The 27,860-nt window shown below is 37.8% G+C and overlaps 1 protein-coding gene across 1 annotated transcript in view; it reads right to left on the bottom strand.

Moving 5' to 3' along the window:
• The window catches only part of MAN1A2 (mannosidase alpha class 1A member 2), a 241,454-nt gene extending 214,165 nt beyond the window's left edge, over nt 1-27,289 (bottom strand). Inside the window, 1 exon segment of the mRNA XM_044000249.1 lies at nt 26,597-27,289. Within this exon segment, the coding sequence (XP_043856184.1) occupies nt 26,597-26,904 (308 nt within the window). The 5' untranslated portion in view covers nt 26,905-27,289.
• Nucleotides 27,290-27,860: the final 571 nt, after the last annotated feature.

Genomic DNA, 27,860 nt, shown 5'->3' with positions numbered 1-27,860 from the left:
TTGAACCATACTGTTTCTATTTTGGGGCTGTTTTTTTTTCCTTCTTTTTGAGGTTTTTCCCTTGTGCTCTGATTCTTCATTTACAAGATGACTAATGTAGAAATATGTTTATTGTGATTGTACATATATAACCTATATCAGACTGCTTTCCATCTTGGGGAGGAGGGAGGGTGGGAAAAAAAAAATTCGAACTAAAAATCCTGTGAAAACAAATGTTGAAAACTATCCTTATATGTAACCAGAAAATAATGAAATACTTTAAAAAAAAAAGTAATTCCTCTCGAATTTATCTACTTAGTAAATTCTAGTTTTTAATTTCTTATTTGGAGCACACATATAATATGAATTTCTTAAAGAAAAGGCATTACCTCACTTAAAAATGATATGATGTAATTTAGTAAGATCATTTTCTCATAGATTTGAAAATAAAGGAGAAAAGCTAATATGTTAATGTTGATTTAATGTTGGAGCTTAATCATTTGTTGTTGTTAACTTTCTTTAAAGCATTACAATGAATACTGGAGAATTTACCTTTAATAAATTATGACTAGGGGCAGCTAGGTGGCACAGTGGATAGAGCACCGGCCCTGGAGTCAGGAGTACCTGGGTTCAAATCCGGCCTCAGACACTTAACACTTACTAGCTGTGTGACCCTGGGCAAGTCACTTAACCCCAATTGCCTCACTAAAAAAAAAAAAATAAAATAAAATAAATAAATAAATAAATTGTGACTAGGGGGCAGCTAGGTGGCACAGTAGATAGAGCACTGGCCTTGGATTCAGGAGGACCTGAGTTCAAATCTGGCCTTACTAGCTGTGTGACCCTGGGTAAGTCACTTAACCCTCACTGCCCTGCAAAAAAAAAACAAAAACAAAAAAAATAAAATAAAATAAAATTATGACTAACACCAAAAAATGGTAATATACTATGAAAAGGCTTGTAAGCCATTATTGTACTGTATTTAGTGTCCATTTATGAAAAATATAACACTACTTACTCCTAAATAAAGTTTATAATGGTTACAGCATATCTCCTTTAGATTAGATCAGAGATCACTTAATCATAGATCTATTGAAACTTCTGAAGATCTAAGAATTCCAAAACTTCTAAATACCCTAATTTCAAAAAGTCTAACACAAATTCTCATATTTACTATTTTTGTAAGATCTTTAAAAGAGATTCCTTAACCTCTTTAGGAAACCATTCTAATAATCATAAACCCTCAAATTTAGCAAAGTATTGTATACCTCATACCCAGCAAATCTTCAATCTTAAGGAAATGGTCCACTTCAATTTTAATAATACCAATTACCACCAATTCCTGGCTGTATAAATACAAATTATCTGCATTGTAAATTACACAATCCAGTGGTTCAAAACCCTTCAGTAATTCCCTATGGTTCACAATCTGAAGTCAAACATTATACCCCTTCCCAAACCCTGTATTCCAGACAAACTGATTCACTATCATTTGAACCATGTTGAGTTTCCCACCTTTGTGTGTCTGCTCACATTCCCTCTCAGAATGCATTCCTCTCCTCCAAGTCTCCAAATCTTACCCAACTTTCAAGATCCTGACTCCAAGTCCTCTCTCCTAAGCAAAGCATCCTCAAGACCACCACAACCAACATAATGTCTGAGCCTCTAGCAATTCCTAGAATAATTACTGCCCATAACATTTACTTGACAATTAATCAAGTATTATAGCACCTACTTCCTAGGGTTGTTGTGAGGATCAAATGAGGTAATAATTATAAAGCACTTAATGCGGTAACTGGCACAGAGTAAGTACAATATAAATGTTAGTTATTATTATTGTTGTTGCTGTTAGATTGAACTTGTATTAACATCAATTCCCTGATTAGACTGTAAACTCCTAGAAGACAAGGACACAGACAGTACTGTATCCCCTACAGCTCCCAGAGCAATAGATGATCAATAAATATTTGTTCATTTAACCCACTCTAAGTCTTTCCTGTTCACCCCAACCCAACACACAACCCAGTTCAAATAGGGTTAGGTTCACGACCTCCCTCCCGAAGGTCAAACTCCTTTATGTCAAACAGACACAACACCCATGGCTGAGCCCAGAGCTACAACCCTGCTCCAAGAGCTCAACCCCTCAGGCCTTGATTACAACAATAGCAACAGCCTTCTGGTGGGTGCACCTGCCTCAAGTGTCTCCCCACTCCAATCTATTCTCCCTTCCGCCACTAAAGTGGTTTTCCTAAAGGGCAGTTCTGACAATGTCTGTCCCCCCTACTCAATAAACTCCAGTGGCTCTCCATTGCCTCTAGGAGAAAATGCAAAGTGCTCTATTTAGCATTCAAAGCCTTTTATAACCTAGCCCCCTTCTACCTTACCAATCTTCTCACACCTTACTCGCCCCTCAACATACTCTTCCAACCATTGACACTGGTCTCCTGACTGTTCCATGAACAAGACACTATCTCTAGGTTCCAGACATTTTCTTGGACTGTCCCCCTTGACCGGAATGCTCTCACTCCTCATGTACATGAAGCCTTTTCTAACCCCTCTATATGTCAGTGCCTCCCCTTGGTTATTGCCTGTGTATCTTGTATTTATAGCCTGTTTGTATAGACTTGTCTGCTTTTGGTCTCTCCCATAGATTGTGTTCTCCTCAAGAACAGGGATTGTCTTTCACCTCTTTTTTGTTTTGCTATTGCTCGTTACAGTATCCGGCATATGTAAAGGTGCTTAATAAATACTTACTGAGTGACTAAGTGAAGTGAGCAATAAGTTCAACAGTAATGTTCCCTTTTTATCCTGGTAGGGTGGGATGAATAGTGGAACTACTGATCAACACATCATTCTACTGCCAGCTGCCATAACCCCAATCCATTCCATATTTATCTGAGTCATTACTTCCAATATTGGTATGTATAATTGAAAATTTATTGTGTTTTAAAGGAAATACAAGTACTCTAGTAAATTGTAATTGGGAAAATTAGTTCAATGGTACACTTGCAGCACTGATTATCTACCAAAGTCTCAAAAGTACATCTCCCAACACAGAGCACCCTAAAGAAGGTGGTCTCGAGGACATCAACAAGATGCTAGCTACCATCCTCAACTCTTTTCCAAGGGTTCTGATCTACCTGGAAAAATCCAAGGAGCCTAGTTCTAAGTCTCTAAAACTAACACCAACAGGCCCACCCCACACCCCCCTTGGAAACACTTTCAGAATTGACCTGATAACGAAATCCCCAAAGCTGATCCATGCTCAGAGCAGAACCTCCTCGGCAGCTATAGACTAGAGCAATGGGATTCAAAGAGGATGCTACTTTTTTAAAAGTAGCAGCAGTTATTCGTTGGGCCAGTTTTAGAGCAAGAAAATTACTAATTCTCCTAACTGGTTAAGAATTCACCTGCCAGCTTTCGATGTTGTGTGTAGTTCTATAAGCCTATCCATTAGTGTACTAGAAAAATTTCATTTTGAATATGTTGAAAGGTTAATAATAATTGGAAAAAGAATCACTACCTTCACTTTCAGCGATGTATCACAATTCATACACTGCACTGTTTTTATTTGAAGAAAAGTGTTTCTCCAAAGTAGCTATTACTAGATAACAACATTAAAAATTGAAGTAAACTATAAAAGTACATTACTTAAATCTTTAGAAGTAACATTTATTTTTGTGATTTCTAAGGCCTGAATGGTCACTACAATGAAGAGAATAAGCATCAAAAAGTAATAAGAGGGGCAGCTAGGTGGCACAGTGGATAGAGCACCGACTCTGGAGTCAGGAGTACCTGAGTTCAAATCTGACCTCAGACACTTGACACTTACTAGCTGTGTGATCCTGGGCAAGTCACTTAACCCCAATAGCCTCACCAAAAAAAAAAAAAAAAAAAAAGTAATAAGAGCAGGAAAGAAATGCTAAAAAAAGATCACCAAACCTCATCTACAAAGACTTTCAGATTCATAACCTCAGCATTTTTCAGAATTTCTCATCACTTTCCCTGACACCACATAACTAAACACTTGTCCACAACATCTCTCATTACTGAACCCTTCTTTCCACTCACACAATTTCCCCCCTTAATTCAAGTCCTCATCACCTCTGGCCTAGATTATTTTAAGTCTCCTCATCCATTCTCTCTAAATCAGGTTTCTCTCTACTCTAGTCTATGCCAAACACTTCGGCCAAAGCAGTTTTCCTTAAACACAGACCTGACCATGTGACTCCCGATTCAATCAACTCCAGGAGCTCCCTACTGCCTCTGAACTGAAATGTAAACTTCTCTGCTTTTTTTTTTTTTTGGTGGGAGTGAAGTGTTACTGTCTGAGGTCACATTTGAACTCAGGTCCTCCTGACTCCAGGGCCAGTTGCTTTATCTACTACAGGACCTAAGTGCCCTCTGTTTATCTTTTAAAGTCCTGTTTCCACCCCAATAGATATAAATCCCCCTTCTGAACTCTACTATCCAGCCAAACTGGCCTTCTCTCTGTTCTTCACACATGATACTCCATCTCCCAAATCCACACCTTTGAGAACTAATGGTATAATGCAAGTATGACTTCCATTTTACACATGAGGAAATGAAGTGTGATCATTTATCTTCTCAGTCATCTGATTAGAAAATGTTCCACACAATCTCAGGTGAAAGGGTCTTCAGAGGCCATCAATCTAACCCAACCTGAAGAAAAATGATCTCTACAATATCCCAAAAAAATACTAATTCTTCCTTGGACAACCAAATTTAGAAGAGAATTCTTACCAAACAATTAAAGAGAAATTAATAATCGTTACTGTAAAGAATTAATTGTTATTTCTTAATAATTAAGACTACAATCTATCAAGCTCATTTTACTAAACAAATATGATCATGATTCTAAACTTGGAAGGAATAAAGTAGAGAAAGAAAAGTATAGACCATTCTCACTATATAAAGTTTTTTCTTAGAAAAAGGACTTTAGCGACATATACAAGAAATTATTCCTAAGACTAAGTTGTATTTACAAAAGGGAAACAAGTATGATTCAAATTTAGGGAAACAATTAAAATTAATCATACAAATAAAAAACTGAATTATATAGCTACAGGAAAAATGCCTTTGGCAAAATACAGTACTAACTTATGCTAAAAAAAAAATTTAAAGCATAGACACAGAAGAATTAATATGAACAAAAGTATATACCTAAAACTGATACTGTCTGCAAAGCTAATATTGTCTGCAATGTTTAAACACTGGAAGCTTTTACATTGTAATGAGCTAAAATTCTAGCTATACTACCTAAAATCTAATGAGTGGTCGCCAATAAATCATAAGCTTTAGCAAGAGTATTTAAGTGTTTAAGTATTTATTAAAGAGTATTAGGATCAGAGAGAAAGGTAAAAATCTAACTATTTCTAAGAGACCCCATCATCCAACCCACTATAACGAGGTAAGGAACAAAAAGAGGAAGAACCCCTCTGCCAGCCTCCGCTTCCTACTTCATGTCCTCCTCCCAGAAATGGGAGGCTCCTCAAGTTGATTGGCTGGTAGTTTCGATAGACACTACCCCCAAGCAAACATCACTTCCTGATGCCAAGTAACTGACCATATGGCTTCCCCTCAGATGCCTTCTCCTCATGGTGGAGCTTTCCTACAGTACCTCTCCAGCAGGTGGCATCATTCCAATCGTTACAACATTAAGCACAGGGATAAAGTAAGAAAGGGTGCCTCTTCTTTCCACTAATATTTAACATAGTTGTAGAAATGCAAGCAAACTTTGTATCATGTTTGTGCTGAGTCTGATATTTGATGCAATAAAGCAAGATAAATAAAGGCATAAACGTTAACAAAGAATTAACCTAAGTTATAAAGATCATGGTTTATATAGGTAACCTGAAAGAATCAAGAAACGGATAAAGACAATTAATAGTTTCTGTAAAGTATCATGATACAAAATAAATCCATAAAAATCATCCATATTTTTACAAAGTACTAATAAAATCAGGAAGAAAAGAAAGAGAATTTCCATTGAGAATGGTTATAGAGTGCATAAAATATCTGAAGGTTAATCTACCAAGAGACTCTAAAGACATGTAAATACAACTAAGAAATAATTTTTAAAGATATCAAAGTTGGCAAGTCACTGTTTCAAGGCTAAGCTGAGCCAATAGAATAAAAATGATTATCTAAATTAATTTGCAGATATCGTGCTAAAGCAATCCGACCTTCCAGGGTTTACTCTAAAGAACTTTTTTTTTTTTTAACCAGAACTGTGATTTTATTGGTACAGAGAACTCCCAATAAGGAAAGTTCCTCTGTCAATACAGACTAGAACCTGCTGCTCTACACCTTATGGTGTGAGAGAGCTTCCTGAGACACGGGTGTTAAAATACTTGCCCAGCTTCCCAAAGTCAGTATCTATCAGAGGTGAGACTTGAACATAGTTCCTCCAAGGCCAGCTCTCTATCCTCTATGTCAAGATCCTTCACTGACAGCATAATAATTATCTTGGAGGATCAAAAAGTCTAGAATCTCAAAGAAAATGATGGAGGGGGAAAAAAAGGAATGACAGGGGCCTAGCATTAGGCGATCTCAAACTCTATTAGAAAACAGTAATCATGAAAACTATTTAGTAATGGATTCAAAAGCTGAGATGTAAAATAGTGGAACAGACTAGATAAAGACCACCCATGGAAATTTGTAAAGCATTCCAAATTTAAATGAAAGCATTCAATTACCATATCTATGCTATTGATTCTCAAATTTATTTATCCAGCCCTAAGGTCTCCGCTAAACTTCAGTCTAGAATCTCCAAATGTCTATGGGAAATCTTGAACTACATACCCCATAGACATCTTTTTTTTTTTTGGTGAGGCAATTGGGGTTAATTGACTTGCCCAGGGTCACACAGCTAGTAAGTGTCACGGGTCTGAGGCCAGATTTGAACTCAGGTACTCCTGAATTCAGGGCCAGTGCTCTATCCACTGTGCCACCCAGCTGCCCCCCCCCATAGACATCTTAAACTCAACACGTCCAACACTGAACCCTTTTTCTGTTCCCCCAAAACCCTCCCCTCTTCCTAACTTCCCTATTACTATTGAGAATACTACCATCTATAAAATTAGATATGTACATAAAACTATGTCTATCATCTATCAATCCATCCATCCATCTACCTGTAGTCAAGACAAATTTATTTACCCACAGTTTTATATGTGTGTGTGTGTGTGTGTATATATATATACATATATATGTATATATATGTATATATAGATATATATAGATATATAGATATATAACATCATAGACATGAATCCAGAGTTCCTAACTTCAAGTCCAGCTTCCTTGTCCCTATTTTATTCATATAAATATCTTTTGACACATTCCCTTAATCTGCATTCCTTGTCTATGGCCTCAGATTCTAGCTTTAAGCTGTATCTATAATAGTAGTTCCTAAAGTTTTAAATATGAAGATTATTTTTCAACACAGAGAAATTCACAATTTTCAAAAGAATTGCCAATGAGATCATTGTTTATAAAGGATATGATTATAAAAGACATCTATAATTTTTTAAAAAATAGATAGATAAGTGAATGAATGAATGAATGAATGAATAAAAGAGTACTACCATCCTGTCTTTCCAATCACCAAGGCTCACAACCCAGGTGTCATCTTTTATTTCCTCACTCTCTTTCCACACATATCCAATCTGTTGCCAACTTCTATTTGAGTCTACTTTGCTAATATTCCTTCCTTTCTTTTCTCTGACTCGATAACCACCCTGGTGCAGACTCTCATCCTCTAACATCCAGGACCATTGCAACAAACTTCTGGTTAGTCTTCCTGCCACAAGTCTTTCCCCACTGCAACCCATCCTCCACTAAGCTGTCAAAGTGTTTTTTCTAAAGGTTGGGGTCTGATCATGTCACACACATCTCTACCCATTCCACTAAATCAATTCCAATGGCTCCCTATCACACCTCCAGGATCAAGTATAAAATCATGTGTTTGGCATTCAAAATCCTTCATATCCTTCCCTACATACATACCCCCCTTCTCCAATCTTCTTACTCCTTACTTGTCTCCTTTGTTTTTCCTCAAATAAAATAATCCATCTCCAGACTGACTTCAGAAAAACCTGGAAAGATTTACATGAATTGATGCTGAATGAAGTTAGTATAACCAGGAGAGAGTACTGTACACAATAACAGTAACACTGTGTAATGAACAACCTTAATGGATTTAGCTCTTTTCAGCAATACAATGATCCAAGACAATTCCAAAAGACTCATGATGGAAAATGTTCTTCATATCCAAGAAAAGAACCATGAAGTCTGAATGCAGATTGAAGCATACTATTTTCACTTTTTTTTGTTGTTTTTTCTTCCTTGTGTTTTTTTTCCTTTTGTTCTGATTCTTGTTTTATAACATAACTAATGTGGAAATATGTCTAACATAATTGTACCGTATAACCTATATCAGATTGCTTGCAGTCTTAAGGAGGGAGGGACGGGGAAAATTTCGAACTCAAAATCTTACAAAAATTAAAGTCAAAACTATATTTACTTGTAATTGAGGGAAAAATAAAAGACTATTGAGGCAGCTAGGTGGCGCAGTGGATAGAGCACGGACCCTGGAGTCAGAAGTACCTGAGTTCAAATCCGGCCTCAGACACCTAACACTTACTAGCTGTGTGACCCTGGGCAAGTCACTTAACCCCAACTGCCTCACTTTAAAAAAAAAAAAAAAGACTATTAAGATTTTTTTAAAAAATAATCCATTTCCCCACTCCATGAATTTTCACTGGCTGTCCCCTATTCCTGGAATTCTCTCCCTTCTGAATTCCTTAAAGTCCCCCTAAAATCCTTCTACTAGAAATCTTTCCAGATCTCCCTTAATACTAGTGCCTTCCCTTGGATTATCTCCATATCGCTTGTTTGTATAGAGTGTTTTGCATGTTGCCTCTCTCATTAGACTATGAGCTCTCTAGAAGCAAGAACTGTCTTTAGCCTTTACTTGTATTCCCAGCTTAGCACTTAACTCACTTATGTAGTAGTTGCTTAATAAATGTTTACTGACTAATTCAGAAGTAAGTGAATACAGAATGCAGTTCTCCAGACATTAGTTAGTCCAGATACTTATACCTGACTGCAATACACTACAATAATCACCAAATGAATGAGACAAATATCAATGGTCACATTATTTTTAAAACTATAGGATGAAAGGAGCAAAATTCGCAACCAAAAAAGAGATTAACTCACAAAAGACAAAATATAATTTTGAACATATAAAATTTTTAAACTTTTACATGAACAAAATCTATACTCCTAGAGTAATTGGAAAAATTAAGCAGGGAAAAATCTCTGCCAAAAAATGTATCCAATAAGAATCTTAAATCAAAGATATATCAGAAATTCATACAAACATATACAATAAAAGAAAGCACAAGAAGGGACAGTCAAAAAATTCAAAAGAAAAGAACTCTCCCAGCTGTTAAATTCCAGAGAGCCATCACTGGGGCTTCTCTTGCTGATATAATAGCCCAGAGGAACCAAAAACCTGAAGTTGGAAAGGCCCAACAAGAACAAACCATCAGGGCTGCCTAGGAAGCAAAAAAGGCTAAGCAAGCAACTAAAAAAAAAAAACAGCTGCATCTGCTGCTAAGGCTCCTACAAAGGCAGCACCTAAACAAAAAATTGTGAAGCCAGTGAGTTTCTGCACCTCGAGTTGATGGAAAATGTTAATTGTCTACTAAATTGGACTAAGTAAAATAAAATTTAAAGCAAAAAAACAAAAACAAATAAGCATGCAAAAAATAACTATCCCTCAAAAAGATAAGCAAGGAAAAGATAAGAATGTCAAGGTACCAACTACCATATCAAAATTATTTAAATCATTAGCAAGAGAAATGCAAATTAGAATAAGAGTTTTCCCCCTGACCAGTTGGTAGGACAAAGGTCTCAGATCCCCTCCTCCCCCTCAGGTTAGCAAGGTCACATGGTTCAAGGAGCCCAGATCTCAATTAGGTCCTCTCCAGAGTTCTGTCCATATAAGGAAGTATAAGGTCCACTCCTGAGTCATGCCCATACAAGGAAGAGGGGTGGGAAAACTGTGTTCGGATTAGCTAGTTTTTGCACATAGATTGTAACCCCGACCAGTGATGAAAAAGGGGAAGGTCCATTCACGTTAGGGACTAGGGTATAAAACAGGGCCTGCGAGTGCCCTTTTTGGGCACCCACTAGCTGCACACTAGGGTGCCTCCTTCTCATGAGAAGAAAATAAAGCCTTTGTCACCTCAAAAAAAAAAGAAAAAAGAATAAGAGTTTTCACCTCACATACCTCAAAGTAGAAAGGATGATAAATAATATAGTTACTGTTCAATGGCCTGACAGAAAAAAGGCACACCAATAAACTATAAATTGATCTGATCTTTTTAGAAAGCAATTTGGAATTTTGGTCAACAAGTTACTAAACTGTTCATATTCTTCCACCTAAGGATCCATCACTGGACATAAACTCCAAAGAGGTCTAAGATAGAAGGAAAAGTCCCATATATACCAAAATATTTATAGTATTTTGAATTAAAAAAAGAGCTATGAAGAAAGTTAAGTGCCACTGATTGAGTAATAGTCAAGCAACTTTTGTTACATGAATGTAATACTATTGCTCCAAAAGAAAGTGTTAAAAATAACATTAAAACAAAGTAAACTAAATTCCAAATAAGAATAATGAAACATACCTCCCCCCCCTCAAAAGGATATAGTAATGCTGATGTAGAATGTGGTATAGGGGCAGCTAGGTGGCACAGTGGATAAAGCACTCACCCTGGATTCAGGAGGATCTACCTAAGTTCAAATCCAGCCTCAGACACTTGACACTTACTAGCTTTGTGACCCTGGGCAAGTCACTTAACCTTCATTGCCCCACAAAAAATAGAATGTGGTATAAACCGTCACTCTCAGTTCTGTGTTATTGATTGTGCTGGGGGGTTTTGTTTTGCTTTATTTTTTATAGGGAAGATTTTATGGTGGTCAAGAGGAAATAACTGGCATGAAAACAAAAAGTGACAATAAAACTTATAAAAATAAAATAGTTAACAGTCTTTCTGTCTCTGACTGAGAACCTCCTGTGAAGCCCATTCTACTTTTAGAGACTTCAAACTGTTAACAAGTGTTTTCTTACATCAAAACTAAACATCTCTCTGGGGGCAACTAGGTGGCACAGTGTATAAGGCACTGGCCCTGGATTCAGAAGGACCTGAGTTCAAATATGAACTCAGACACTTGACACTTACTAGCTGTGTGACCCTGGGCAAGTCACTTAACCCTCATTGCCCCGCCAAAAAAAAAAAAAAGACTAAACATCTCTCTTCTGAATTTCTATTTCTAGTTCTGCTCTCTCAGGCCAAAGAAAATCACTTCATCACTCTTCTCCATGACTTCTCTTCAAATTCATAAAGTTAATTACCATAATCCCCTCCCCAAAAAATCTGTGTAAATATTTCTCAGGTTCTTCAACTGAGTATTGAACATAGCTTCCAGTCCTTCACTATCCTAGTGGCCTTTCCCTAGACGCCATCTTTACATGTCCCTGGGAACTGAACAAAATATTTCAGCTGTTACCTGACAAAGGCAAAGTACAACCAACCATAATCTTTCTCATTATGTATTCAATTTTTTTAATATGTACATAATATGTACATGTTATCTCTTCCAATAGTCCTTAAGTTCCTTAAGGGTGGAAACTTTTGCCTTTGTATCCTTAAAGTCTGCCATATTAAATGTTTCTTCACTATTCGTCCCTTAATGAAGCTTAAAATAAAACTGGAGGGGCAGCTAGGTGGCACAGTGGATAGAGCACTGGCCCCGGATTCAGGAGGACCTGAGTTCAAATCCCACCTCAGATACTTAACACTTACTAGCTGTGTGACCCATGGCAAGTCACTTAACCTCAATTGCCTCACACACACACACACAAAAAAAAAAACAACAACAAAAATAAATAAATAAAATAAAATTAGCTTTTTCAGCTACCATTCACACCTTAGCTTTATAATGTCCTTATAGTCCAGCAAAACATCCAAATCTTTTTCCCAGGAAGTGTTGTTGGCTGGTTATACTCTCTTCATTCTATACTCATGTGGTTGCATTTTTTAACCCAAACACAAGACTTTACATTTAAGTCTATTAAACACTTAACTAGATTCGGTCCACTGTTCCAGCCTGTCTCAAATTCTTTCTGCTAAACTATGTTAACTCTGAGACGAAAATAATGGTAATAATTAACCTTTATACCAGTCTTTAATGATTACAAAGTTCTTTTAAATACATTATCTCATTTGAAAGTTACAATATTAAAGACCTTATATGGAAAGTAGTCTAATTCCCTTGGAATTTAAATACAAAAATGATTTAACTTTTATCCACACTAAAAAATATTATGGCTTTATGAAAGACATACCAAAAAAACATGTACACATTGATCTTTTAAAGAACTAAAATTATAGCTGTTGACAAGTAAAATCCTATTACAACAGATTCTTTATAGAAATTATCTCCATATCCTTGTAACCTTTCACAGATCTGGTTACGACAATCTCCACAATAATCTTGTAAAATAAAAGCATTCCCTAGTCACTATCCATAAAATCAAAGTATCATGACTTTAAAATAAAAAAATAAAACCAGTGAGTTATTTACATTAGGTCATGAAGGGCTAAGACTAAATTATGGCATTTCTTTTGTCTGCTAACTCCTATCACTTACTTTTTAATTCCTCCTACTTCTTTTCACCTCAGTATTCCCAATCCTCCCTCCCCCCCAAAAAAAAAAATCATATAAATTCTTAACTTTGAAAATACCCTGTAACATGGGAAGTGTTCAAACATCAAGGCCCAAGATTAGAAAATAACCCATTTGATATCTGTCTGCACATCTAACAGGTGTTGTTAAACGAATTTTATTAAATTAATTAAATTTGTTAGATGGACATAGCATCTACAAAACTAGATTTAAGGGATAAAGAACTCAGGCACGCTCTTTAATTCTCATCTTTAATTTCCTAATGGAGAGTTCCCAGCAGAATGAGTTTAGGCATATTTGGGGGGGACTGTACAAATTCATACAACAAATCTTTATCAAGCATTTATGTTCTGAGTCACTGTGATTGGAGGTGTGAACACAAAGGCATAAAACAAACAGTCCTTAGCCTTGAAGAGCTTAGATTCTACTGAAGGGGGTTTACAGGTATACAGATAAGCAAACACAAAAGAACTTCAGAAAGCAGAGAACACTAACAATTGTGGAAATGGAAGGATAGGAAAAAGAGAACTGACACCGCAGCTAAGCCAGGAAGGAGTATGGCTCTAATGTGGAGTGAATAAAAGGGAAAGGATAAGAAAGAAATTTGGAAAGGTAGGTGAGTTTTATTGTATTTTACCCTAGAGACACATTTTTGAACGAATGAGTGACATAATCAGTCCTGTGCTTTAGGAAGTTACTCTAAAGGTCTATGGAGGATGGATTGGAGGAGAAAGCCAAGACTGAAAGCAAAGAAGCAGCATAGTGAGTGAAGAGAATGAGCGGAGGCAAGGTCAACAAGCTTTGATGAGAGATGGGAGATGGGGAAAGGAGTCAAGGGTGACTTCAATATTGCAACCTCAGCTAATAGGAAAAAGTATCACCACCAACAGTCGTGGGGAAGTTTGGAGAAAGCCTAGCTAGGTTAAGGAAGGGAGATGAATTCTATTTTGGATAAGGGGCATTTGAGATGCCAGTAAGACATCTGGCAGGCTGTTAAGGCTAGGAAATGTAGTTCAGAAGAGAAGTTAGGGTTAGATCCATAACTTTTGAATCATCTACAGAAAGATGGTAATTGAATCCATGGGTGGTGACATAAGTGTGGATTCAAGACAAATGCTTCCTTTAAGCTCTACATTTATCTACAAGTACAAATTCCATTTTACTCTAAAGCAGTGTTTCTATGAATAACAATAGCTTATTTCCATAGTGCTTATTTAAGGTTTACAAAATGTCTTCCTCCCAAAGACCCAACAAGGAAAGTAATGCAAGCATCATTATCAGCATTTTATAGACAAGGACACTGACTCCCAAAGGTTAAGTAATTTGTTCAGAGTCACACAACTAATAAGTAATGAAGAAGGATCTTTATACAGGTCTTCTGACTTTAAACCCAATATTCTTTCTAAAATAAGAGAACAAATAATCTTACCCAAAAAAGGCTGCAGGTTTATAGAGACATAGCTAATGGATATTTTAGTTTCTTTGTCATTCCAAAAGCCTGAAGAATAAACAGTGGTATAACAAAAATTACTACAGTAAAGTCAAATTATGCCAAAAGAAAGGAGGAAGTAGAGAGAGTAAGCAAACTGCATAGTTTGCCTGTAGTAACAAGCATATAGAAATGGATTTTGTTTTTTTTACTTCAGTTAGGGAAAGTTATTAGATAGCCCACAGTAGTTGAGAATAACCAAAATCTTGAAAAATATTAAATTTCTCCCACATCGAGAGAGTCAGACAATAGACAAAAGTTTACTCCATATGTTTTATTTCACAGTTAACTGAAATCCAACTTTGTTCTTCATGTTGGGGAAACCATCTTCTTCAGTGCTAATACTTTAGGAAGAAAGACGTTCACTTTATTATACTCCATTTAAAGGAATACAATTTAAGAAAGATACTTGAAATTAATAAATGCTTCCTAACCTTTAAAAAAAGGAAATAAAAATATGCCTTTGAAAACTGGGCGTCTGACAAAGTGTTCTTGAAATGTGCAGAGAAAAAGCAAAAAAACCATACTGGGCATCCATTGTCATTCATCTCTGTAGGAAGTTTGCAATAACTGAATGAAGTACATAGAGTGCCTATGGAATAGAAACAAATGCAACCTCCCATCCTACCATTCAGCAATTTTACCACCTAAAACAATACTTCCTCTACACTAGGGCATCCAGAAATCTGTATCAATGTATAGCAATGTATCCAGTTATTTTATATTCTTAACTAAAAAGAAAGATGAAACTAAATTCATTTCACTTGCCATCTAAATAAGACTTCCAATTAATGTATATAAAATGAGAGACCATTGAACTAGACAAGAGGGCAACATAGACTGACAGAAAGAGCTCTTGCTTTGGAGTCAGAATCTGAGTTTTAAAATGTTACTCTGCAGCTGTGTGACCCTGGACAAGTCATTTCCTTAAGTCTCAGTTACCTCATCTGTAAAATGATGGGGTTAACCTACATGGACTCTTAAGATCCCTTCCAACTCTCAATTCTATGATCTCATTATCCTTTGATCTCATGGGAGCTAGCCTCTCAACATCCAAAAGACCTGGTCCAAGTCCCATTGTTAATAGACACTAAGTATGTGACCCTGGGCAAGTCTATTAATTTTTCAACACTTCAATCAACTTTCCAGGACTAAAAGTTGCAGACCACTTGTCAGTCAGTCTGCATTGGTAATGGCAGTTTCCTTGCCAAGGAAATCATAGGTCAGTGCTGGAAGGAAAAGTTACTTCCAAAAACTATCATAGTACCCTATACTTTCTAGCAGTGTACTTCTTAATTAATACCATAAAATTTCAGCCCATGATTAATTTTTAAGAGCTCTTTAGATAAAAACACAAACATGTTAATGTTAGAAGAAGTTTTAATATAGAAAGCCAAGAGACTTATTTTAATCCATCTTTACATTACATTTTTTTAAACCTCAATCGATTCACACTAAGGACATTCCAGAACTATTTTCCAAAAAGGAGAACTAACAATCATTATTATTATCTCCAAATGGTAGCCCCTGAATTTTTTTTTTAATCTCCAATGGCTCCTTACTATCTAAAGGATCAAGTCCAAATGCCTCGGCCTTACATTTATGACTTCATAATAAGATCCCATCTTACTTATCCAATATCACCTTCCAATAATCTCTGGTACAAATCCTATTCAGCCAGGTCACCTTTCTTTTGCCCTTCATCCTCCTCTTTATTATTATATCACAAAAATTTGGCAACCTTGAAATATGGATTGGAAAGGAGAGAGTCAGGGGTCAATAATCAGGCTACTTACTATAGAAGTAGTACTTAAATATTTTAGAACCACTTTATACTTGTCCATTGATGCTGTTTTCACCTCTCCCCCAAATCCCTCTCCTCCCCTCTATTAATCCAAACCTAGCTTCCTTCAAGGTCCAACTTCAAGACTTATTGCTTTCTTAAAATGACCATCTTCAACCACCCCTACCTTCACTGACAATACTCTCCTCCAAACTCCTAGTATTTTGTGCATCACTCACAGTTGCATTTAATCACAAATTGTCCTTGTATTCTTAATTATTTCACAAGAAATAATTTAGCCTTGGACAGACCCCTTTGGATGAACAAATAAAAGAAAAAAACATTTATCACTGGCTTCCTATAAGTGGCAGGTACTGTGCTAAGTTCTGGGGATACAAAGCAAAATGGTCCCTGACCTCAGAGTTTTCATTCTAAAAGGAAAGACCGCATATAAAGAAAAATGGTGGACAGGGAAGAGTATTTTGTTCTAAGAAATCCCAAGGATGGGAAATGGAGTCCTTAGAACTGATTAATAGTCCTGTCTATAAATGTTTATTTTTTGTTCCCAGAAATAGAGATTGGGGAAGGGGGTGTCAGGAAGAGGTTTCATTACACTCAAAGGCAATGGCAATAAGATTTCTAGAGAGCAGCATCACATGCCCAGGTGAAAAGATCGAAATTAATATTACCCCTAGTTTCTACTGTATGGATTTCTACTGAACTGATTCTACAATGTAACTGATTTTTTGCTGTATTAACTTTATAACTGAGTCTATCTCTGCCTGAAGCCACCCTTCTATGCCCTTGAGTTGACTTCAGGAATTCCACTTTTCCTGAGTTAGTTTAAAGTTACAAGTTAACTTGGTACATCCCCAAAAGATGTCATCTGTCCTTGCCTATCCTTGTACAATTAGGAGTTTTCATCTCTCCCAAGGAGACAGCAAGTGGAGTAGTTCTGATGCCCTATCAAAGAATACAAGATGCAGAGGGTCCCATAAAACAATTAATATCCCTTAACTGACAAAGAGGAATGGTTACTAGCTCCACCTGGGTGCCAGCCTGCTTTTCCTGATGTAATCCATCATGCCCCCACTCCCATGATGCCAGCTACCCTGTAACAAATAACACTGTTTTCCCCACCTACTCAATTCTTTAATCCCCAAAACTAAAAGAAGGCTGGTGAGCCCTACTTCCAGGTCTTTGGTCATTGAGATAAGCCACTGACCCAAATTATTGATTACTGCTAGACCAACTGTCTCAGTTTACCTTAATTAAAAAATATAACAAAGGGTAGTCTAGATATGGTAAACTCTCAACAATTTCACCCAGGGACCCAGAATGGGAACTGAAGTGGCAGGTCCAGATCTGAGCACAAGGCAGAGAGGGTATAACACAACAAATACTATCTAAGACAGATTATCAACCAATACAATGTGACCTTGACTTTTTAATGATCCCCAAGCAGGCTACCTAAATGTTCACCCAATACTCCCAAAATCTAACCCTTGTGGAAAAAGCCTTGTATCCAGAAAATCTATGCACAGAAGTGGAAGAAAGTGAATTAACACGTGGTCCTGGCCTCCTCACTGTTGAGAGTTCATCATACCTAGACTACCCAAGACACATCATACTTCTCTCTGGCCATATTAGAACATCTTACATAACAAGAATCAACTCAGAAGCAAGGTTAACCTGCTTATGGTACACCCACCCAAATTATCTAAGATGTTTCCCTTCCTTTTGCTATAGTCTCGGAAATTTTATTACACATGTGCTGTTTTTGGTTGAACAGCATCCTCTTTTGGAAATGTAAAATATGAGAAGACTAGTTCAAATTTTGCTTCTCATATTTAATATTGTTCATGAGCAAACTGCTTAACATATTTTAGCCTCAGTACCCTCATCTGTAAAAGAGAGAAAGTATTTGTACAACTTACCTCACACTGAAAAAAAAATGGAAATTTTTATTTTTTGAAGACTGAAAACAATAACTTTGGCACATGTCATTCTGATGAGATGGCAGATCAGTCCCTTGCTTCCCCCAAAGCTGGAGTTCTGCAGTAGAAATACTTACAGGCACAGGGATCTTTAGAAAGACATATTAGGAAGTAACAGGGAGGGGCAAAAAGGACGGGAGGGTGCCAAAGATAAATTTAGGCTTGTTTTGCAATTTCACCTAACACAGATTTATAGGAAAAGAAATTACTTTTCTTCCTCCTCCTTTCTCTTGTACCATATCTATACTAGTAGTAGGACCTACAGCTAAGGCTAGTACTCTTTTTTTTTTTTTTAAGTGAGGCAACTGGGGTTAAGTGACTTGCCCAGGGTCACACAGCTAGTAAGTGTTAAGTGTCTGAGTCCAGATTTGAACTCAGGTATTCCTGACTCCAGGGCCGATGCTTTATCCACTGCGCCACCTAGCTGCCCCTAGGGCTAGTACTCTTAATGTTAGAATTCCATTGCAGCATGGGCTGCAGTGGAAACTTATCAGCTAGTGTGGGAATTTTTATATCTTTCCATCAAAACAACGTGTTGTCTCAAACTCACCCTTCTTCTTCACTGCCACATCTAATCAGCTGTCAAGTCATTGATTCTACTTCTCAAATGTTTTTTTCTTGAATGTCTCCACATTCGTATTGGGTCTCCTTACTCTCTACCTGCTCTATTGCAATAGCCATCCTTCATATACTACGAGACTAATTTTTCTTAAAGACAAATTAGATTCTATAATTCTTCTGCTACAAGGACTCCCTACTGATTATGAATTAAAATCCACTCTTTAGTCAGGAATTCAAGGCCTCCGCAATCTGTAAACTTTCCAGTGTTATTTCATACGACTATCCCTCCACTTACTTTGCTGTTCAGTTGTTTCATTCATGTCTGACTCTTTGTGACCCCATTTGGGGTGTTTTTTTGGGGCAAAGATACACTGGAGTGGTTTGCCATTTCCTTTTTCGGCTCATTTTACACAGGAGGAAACTGAGGCAAACAGGTTTAAGCGGTTTGCCTGGAGTCACACAGCTAGTAACACCACAGTTGAATTCGGGAAGATGAGTCTTCCTGACTTTCAGGCCTGGTGATCTTTCTGCTGTGCCACCTAGCTTCCTTTCCACTTACTTCACGATCCAAGAAAGTGAACTATTTGCCACCTCATGAGCACACACACACACACACACATTTCCAAGCTTTTTGTTTCTATTTCTTTGCTTATGCCATTTCCTAAGCATGGACTTCCTTTCCCACCCATCCCATCTCCACCTGTTAAATGTTCCTCAGCCCATAATGATTACTACAAATGTGGAATATCTTTCTTAAAGCATCCCTTGATCCCATCCTTTAGTAAGGATGTTGCCGCCTCCACTCTCCCAGGCTTCCTAATATATAGTATAGACTTCTCTTATGTTCTATCATATATTATTGTGTAGTAATCTGTGTATCTCAAATCTTTCCATGACACTGTAAAGCTCTACGAGAACAGAAACCAATTCCTTTATTTTAAGATAGACTGCTTTAAAATTTCCTTTATTTTAAGATAGACAGCTTTAAAATTATATTTCAAATTTATTATATACATTAAAAAACAAGCTATACATAATGGAGATTTGTTTTCACATATAATCTTTGTTCTTTTATATGAAATATCTGTATTTGTTGATGTTTCTCAAATTCACAATTTTAAATTATTTTTTAAAATGAAAGTTACTAATATTAATTTAGCAAATCTGTTCATGTCACCCTCCCCCATCCAATGAATGAATGAATGAATGAATGTTTAAAAGAATCTATTAAAAAACAAATGTTGAAAACTATCTCTACATGTAACTGGAAAATAATAAAATACTTTTATGGAGGAAAAAAAAAGAAAAGAAAAGAAATCTATTAGACAACATAGACTACTTGTATCAGGAACCAATTCTTGTCTGATCTTTGTATCTCACCCAACACATCAAGGTTCTGTATCTGTTATATGGTAGTTACTTGCAAAATGCTTCATACATTTTTCATTAGACCCTCAGGACCCTAGGAGGTAGGTGCTATTATCAGATCCATTTTGCAGATAAAGAAACTGAGGTTGAGAGAAGCTAACTTGCACAGGATCCCTCAACCAATGAGTATCAGAGGCAGAAATTTGAACCCAAGTTTTCCTGACTACAAGTTGGGCCCTCCAACCACTCCACTATGCAGAATGAAGCTCCTTGAGATCACCACACACAAGAATTAGCTGAAACAACTGGAAATACTCAGCTTGGAGGGGCATTACAGTCATCTTCAAGCATCTGAAGGGATGCCATATGAAAGAGGGATTAGACTTGTTCTGGCCAGCTCCAAGTGAAAAGTCACAAAAGGACAGATTTCAACTGAAGAGGAAAAGCTTTCAAAAGATAAGCACTGTCACCAAGTGCAATCAGCTGCCACCACAGGCTTCAAGGAAAGGTTGAATGACCACTTACTTGTTGGGGATGCTTGCTGAGGTATAGGCTGGGCCACATGGCCTCTGAAGCAGGTACCTGCCAGCTCAGAGATTTTGACTCAGAATGATAAATACATCTATTTTAACATCATCATTTTGTTTAACTTTTTTCAGTGTATACCTATATACATTTTTCCCCTTTCAAAGAACCTCACTTTAGGGGTGTGGCTCACTTGTCAAATGGCCTATATTTGGTCCAATATAGGACTTCACTTTATCACTTCGCAACATACTCATTTTAACTGGGCCAAAACGTAAACCATTCACATAATGGTTTGGAGTCTGATTTTAAGACAATACAGAAAAGTATCATTTTTACATAATGTCTTTTTAACAACAACAAAAATCACTGATAAGGATCTTTACTATGGAGTTTGTTGTATATATTTACTGAGTAAACTTGATTACATATATATATACATATATACATATATATATATTTTTTTTGGTGGGGCAATGGGGGTTAAGTGACTTGCCCAGGGTCACACAGCTAGTAAGTGTCAAGTGTCTGAGGCTGGACCTGAACTCAGCTCCTCCTGAATGCAGGGCCAGTGCTTTATCCACTGCGCCACTTAGCCACCCCGATTACTTATATTGAAATCTGATTTTTTTAAATGTGTAATTACAACTACTTACAGAAATGCTCAATTTTAAATATCAGGTTCCAGTCTATATTTAAAATTATTTAATATTCACTAAACTTTTCAGGAACACTATTATAAAAAGCAAGATACACTGTATTTCTCTAAGTTATTGTATATCCTAACTCATCAATTATGGATGGAAAACTCATCAGATAAACAGTATTTATCAAGTATTTGCTAAGTTCTTTAATCCGTAAAATTGGGGGGGGGGGAGCCACTGTAGTATAAGGTATAGGGAGACAATACTGTAAAAATGGAGGGGAGGGGGCTGTAAGGCCTAGGGAAACAATGATTTACTTCCCATCATCCTTCATATAGATCTTTCGCAATAAACTTACTAGGAAGCAATGTCTAGGGGAAAAGAAACCATCAATCAATCAGTTTTTCTGTTATGATCTTGCCTAACCTTTTCCATAAAAATGGAATCTTTCTATGTTTATATGATTAACACATATTTTACATACTGAATTTGCACATTTTACACCTCTATCTGAAAATTATCTATCGTCAATAAAACTATATTACATTATTCACTAAGAAGTTTTATCACCACAGATATTTTTCAGATATGATTAGAAATAACATACAAAAATCTATGTTCAGATATAAAATACATGCAACAGACAGAAACTCAAGAGAAGTTAAAAGATCATTCACAGTAAGATCCAAAAATAAAATGAGTGGGGGGCAGCTAGGTGGTGCAGTGGATAAAGCACCAGCCCTGGATTCAGGAGTACCTGAGCTCAAATCCGACCTCAGACACTTGACACTTACTAGCTGTGTGACCCTGGGCAAGTCACTTAACCCTCATTGCCCAGCAAAAAAAATAAAAAATAAAAAATAAAATGAGTGGACAGAGAACGTAAAAGCTGAGTGGGAGACAGGGAACAAGGGAGATAAGAGGAAACAGGAACTCAAGTTTCAAAGTTAATAAACTTCAGATATATAAACTAAAAATATTCACTGTATTTCCTCGGGAAAGAATAACATCAAGTCCAATATCCTTCTCAAGTCCCTTTCTAAAAAATGCTAACTGGCTAAAGGCCCAAATATAATACCTTCAATTAAATACTTCTGTATTCAGATTTCATTCATTTTCATAATATTCCATTAAAACAGAATAAACTCTTTAATCATTATAATGAAAAATGAAATAAGAAAAATATGCAGCAAATAGCAGGCGTAACTCACATTTTACAATGTACTTCAAGGTTTACAAAGCACTTTCCTCATATCAAAGAGATCACTGGAAGCTATGTAGGCCAGTACTAACAGGACTTATTTGAAACTCATCAAAACCTGGCATTCGTGTCATTATCAACAATCATTCATGAGAGTTCAAAAGATGTCACCATCTTTCGTTTAAACATAATATGTTTAACTACAGTTTTCAATCAGAGAAAGGTGCTATAAAAGGCAGCATGATATAATGGATAGTGCTGACCTTTAATTCTGGAGCCCTGGGTGAAAATCCTGCTTCAGACACTCATCAGCTGTATAATCCAGTGGAAGAGTTCTAGGACCAAGGTTCACATGCCAGCAGTCCTATTTACTGCCTGAGTTCTTGAGCAAGTCGTCTCTCTGAGCCTCAGTTTCCTCATTTGTAAAATGAATGAACTGAATTAGATAACTTCTAAGGTCTTTTCCAGCTCTTTAAGTTAGGATTCTGTAATAATGAGCAAATGACAACCTCTCCAACCCTAAATCTTTTCATCTATAAAAAGAGTCACTAGCTTTCTCAGAGGGCTGTCATCATGAGGAAGGCATTTGGCAAACTTTACGACACTAACAAAAAAATGAGTTATTCTGCATATTGAACCAACCATGGAAACACTATTTTATAAAGGCATTGCCTTCTTCATTTTGCTCTCTGCTACCACCAGCTGAAAAGATAGACTTAAACGGTCGAGTATCCTAGGGCACCACAAGAATATGGTCTGCAAGAAGCTCGAGGAAGCATAATGTACTCTTGCTTTTCACTCAAACAGACAAAAGCAAGGTCACAAGGAACAAATTAACTAATATAACAAACTCTGACAACATAAACCAATAAAAGAACCATGGAGAAAGTTAAAAGTACCACATGAATATAAGGAATTTGTGTGAACTTATTCTTGCTTATAAAAATGAGAATACAATGTATACATTTCTATTTTAAATCAAGCTTTCTACTTTTAGCTTAACTATGACACACTGTCTAAATATTTTGATCTAGGCTGCATAATAATGACTTATTTTAAGTTAACACAGAAAACATGATAGAAAGTGTCTGGTAAATGGCAGGTTCCTGTGATGCTAGTGTCACATGCTGTCACTTCAAACAGGAATCGACTCAATTAGAATCTGGACTTCAAAAGGTCCTGGAGATTTTGTGGTCCAATCATTATTTTTAAATATAAGAGATCTAAAGAGGTTAAGTGACTTGACCAAAGTCATTCTGTCGTGGTCAGACCAAAGTATAAACTTTAAAGAACAAACTTATTTTTTAAATTGTTATAACAATTTATACAAATAGTGCTGAAGAGAAAAGTATTCTAAGTAGCACCAATGCTTTTGTAGCAAATATTGTGATATCACTGGCATCTTTCCACAGTGCAAAGACGGATGGGCTTGGAGTCAAAGAATGCCTGGATACCTTAGGAATTCACTAAAGATATGGGCAAATCACCTAACTTCCCAGAGCCTCAGTTTCCTAAGGTATAAAATAGGCATTTTACCTGCAGTACTTATCTCCCAAGATACCTAAGGTTCAAATGAAATAACCTATTTAAAGTCTTAGATAAATGCCTATTATACCAGACCTTTTGAAAATGTGTTTATTATGCCCAACTAGAAAATTAAAGGGAGCAAATAAAAAGATTAGCAACTTCCAAACTAATTTATAGAAGAGATATTAAAATTACAGAAATCACCATTCACAAATTGAGCTTAGAGTTTAACAAGTGGTGAGTAGATTTTAAAATGGTATTGGGGGCAGATAGGTGGCACAGTGGATAGAGCACCGGCCTGGGATTCAGGAGGACCTGAGTTCAAATCCGACCTCAGAACCTTGACACTTACTAGCTGTGTGACCCTGGGCAAGTCACTTAACCCCAATTGCCTCACCCAAAAAAAAAAAAGGTATTCGAAAACAAAATCTTATTAATACTCTATTTTTTTAAATATTAAACTGGATTAATCTCTAAAATTTAATAATAATAAGGATAAATGTAAATTCCTTTAAAAAACAAGTCCAAAATAGGGGAGGCATGACTAGGAGGGGAAGGAAAGGAAAGGAAATAAGCATTTATATACGTAATGTATGCTGTGTGCACGACACTGTGTTGCTCAGTGCTTTTACAAATATCTCATTTGAGTCTCACAATAGCCCTGGGAAGTAGGTGCTATTATTATCCCCCATTTTACAGTGGACAAAATTAAGGCAGACCGAGCTTACAATGACTTGTCCTGGGTCACATGACTACTAAGGGTTAGAGACCAAATTGGAACTCAGGTCTTCCAAACTCCAAACTTTATCCACTGGGCCATGAGCTGTCTCAGAAAATTGCCAATGTCTAAAAGACCCAAGGCTCTTAGTAAACTCTAAATTCAACATCAGTCAACAGTTGCTCATTCAAGTCAACAGATTTGACAGCCAAAAAAAGCAATGAGATCTTAAACTGCATTCATACAAGTACAGTATCCAGAAGAAGGGTGAAAGGTCAGCTTTATATTCTAGTTCTAGTTAGATAAAATCTAAATACCCATTTCCATTCCAGGCAGCACATGTAAGGAAGGCAGTTCAGGAAGAGGCTGATCCAGAAGAGGGTGGCTTTCTGATTACAGTAGTAAAAATCATGCCACAAGGGCATTAGAACAGGAACTAGAGAAATTAGACCAGAATAATGAAGAAGGGGCGCTATCTTCAATTCTTTGATGGGCTGACATGGCCCCAGAAGCCCAAACCAGCAATGATGAATCTAAGGCTGAGAAAGACTACTTTTTGGCTGAGATAAGGAAAAATTTCCTAACAACCAAAGCTACTGAAAAGCGTCCCATCAACAGAGGTCCACAGAAGTAGATGCTGGCTAAGGAAGAGGGGATTCCTGCTCATGTACTGTCTGGAGTAGGTGATCTCCAAAACCTCTCTAATCTTTGAGTCTAGAACCAGATGGATAAAGCTTCTCTCGAAAGTTATGGCTTCGTTACACATCCAGCTTGTCAGTTTTAAGCAAATAAATCAGTTATCTGAAAACAAGCCTATAGACTTTAACAATAACTACGGCATTTTAAAAATCCAATTTAAGCATTTTATGTTTCCATTTTTTCAGAGGACTATTTCCTCCTAGGAAACAGAGAGAGTATGAAAAGATGATAGTACAGTTAAATAAGTTTGGAGACTCTTGCTGGAAAGATTAAACTACGCCACAAACATATTTTGATCAGTAATATAAATATTATCTAAAAGGATTATAATTTGGTTTCCCATTTTATCCTAACAGCTGTATTCCACTTAGTCTCATTAGATTTAGTTATCTAAATCTTGACTAGCACAATTCAAGTTAAGTAAGTTATAAAACAGTGGATTAAAAAATAATTCATTTCAACAGAGTCCACCTTGCATTTTAAAGAGATAAATTAATCAATATCAAAAGCTAAAAATAGGGAGAAAAGGTAGAAGCAAGCAAAGTACAAATCTGTGTTACTGTTAAACATGACTCACATCAAAGTCAATTTAAAGTACTGATTTTCTTAAATTGCTTTACAAAATAAAGCAATCCATTTCCCTGGATGTGGAAAAAAAATCAGCCTAATTTTAATACATAAATTATTAAAGAGACACCTTTTTTGCGTGTTTCTCGGTGAAGATGAAAAGATGAGTGAGGTACAGAATTAAATCTTTAAAACGTCTGCCCATCACCAAATCCAACCAAAGAAAGGTTCAGGAAAGAGGCACCGGCAAATACTACAGACTAAAGATCACCAGACTAAAGGCACTTCTAGCAAAGCATTCTTTAAGAACTTTTAGGTCACACACAGATATAAGCCTAAATGTAAGTATGTGTGTAAGTGTATGTCTATATGTGTATATTATATGTGTGTGTGTGTATGTATACACACAGTCAAAAAAAATTTTTTTTCACATTTGACACCTTAACAGTGACTTTTCAGGGCTTCGTTTTCCTTATTTGTAAAATCGGAGGGTTGAATGAAATGATTTCTCTGTGCACTCTGAGTTTTAAAGAGTTTGAAATTCTGATTCTAGTTTCCAAAAAATCTAGAATTTACCAAACAATTGTATGGATCACTATATTACAACGGGAGCGGGGGGAGGGGTGCAGGGGGAGGGGGGGGGCCCCGAAAAATCACGTTAATACAACCAAAACCATGCTCTATTCACTAAGGTACTTGAGCACAATGCCATTGCTTTCCCATCTGAAACCAAAAGAATACCTTTTGTATACCTGTGTCTGTGTTCATCATGTCCTTGTCCATGGATCAAGAAGCCTCCAATGTCTTTTTCTCCTTTGCTGGTATCTACATGTGGAATCAACACATCCTCTAAACCCAGGTCAAAGCGTTTGTGTTTTGAAGAGTCCGGAAGGAAGAAAAATGCCCCAAAACATAGGGTGATGAAGGCACTAAGAATAAGGAGGAGGATAAACTTCTCCGATAGTCTTAATGTAGCCCTGTGATGGGTAAAGGAGGGCGGCCCCAGGTTTAAGGGTGGTATCCTACGTCCAGACAAGGGCAACAGAGCCGGGGTGGTCATTGTTTACTTCTTCTAGAAAGAGTTTTAAAAAGCCGTCATCTTACGTCGAATGGACAACACATCGAACAGTCTCCAAAATATTGGCAAAAACGGAGAAACTCGGCGCCGTTCGGGACTTCGGAGATGATTGTGCTTATTCAACAAGTACCTGCTTGCCCCCCGGCTTCCAGGTACATTCGGGAGCCGGCGGCCCTCCCACCGCCCCCCCCCAGAGAATCACGGCTGTCTGCTCTTCCGTATCCTCGCGGCCTCTCGGCTCTCTGAACCCCGGGGAGCAGTCAGCGGCGTCCCCCTCATGCCGGGGCGTCGCGGTCCCACAATCCGAGCGGCGGAGAAGACGCCGAGCGGCGGCTCGTGGAGCTCCTGCTCCCCGGCCCCCCGGGGGGCTTCACATGCCTCCACTAGGGAGCCTCCGAAGTTTAAAAAAGGGCGCGTGGGGAACTTGCTCGGGCGCGTCTCCGTCGGCTCCAACCCCGGCAGCGGCGGCGGGAGCGGGCAGACGCCGGGGCCTGGGCCACTCCGCGGGCTGGGCAGCGGCCGCAAGGGCTCGTCAGCGGGCGCCGGGCTTCATGGGTCACCGGAAGGGAAAGCAGATTGGGGATCCCCGCGCCCCCGAGGCGGCTCCCGCCGCACCCGTGGCTGTGACCGTGGCCGTGGCGGCTGCAGCGATCGCTGGCCCAGGCGGGGGGGTGGGGGGGCACTTCCTGTCGCGGCTCAAGCCCCAGCGCGGGGGGAGGGGGTGGAACGCCGCGGCCCCGTTCGGCGGCTCTAGTGCCGGGGCCGGCTCCTCTCGAGGCCTCGGACGGAGCGAGGCCGCGGCTCCCGGACGGCGCCGGCCCGGGCCTGCTCCCGCTGGGCGGCGGCGGCGGCGCTGGCAGCGTGGGAAGCAGCCGCGCCGGGCCCACTCGGTCCCGGAGCCAGCGGCGGGCAGCTGCTCATTCCCCTCCTCGGCCGCC

Source organism: Dromiciops gliroides, chromosome 4 (assembly GCF_019393635.1).
Source record: "Dromiciops gliroides isolate mDroGli1 chromosome 4, mDroGli1.pri, whole genome shotgun sequence".
NCBI lineage: Eukaryota > Metazoa > Chordata > Mammalia > Microbiotheria > Microbiotheriidae > Dromiciops > Dromiciops gliroides.
Note: the sequence above shows the minus strand (reverse complement) of the source record. Positions and strands in the feature narration are given on the sequence as shown.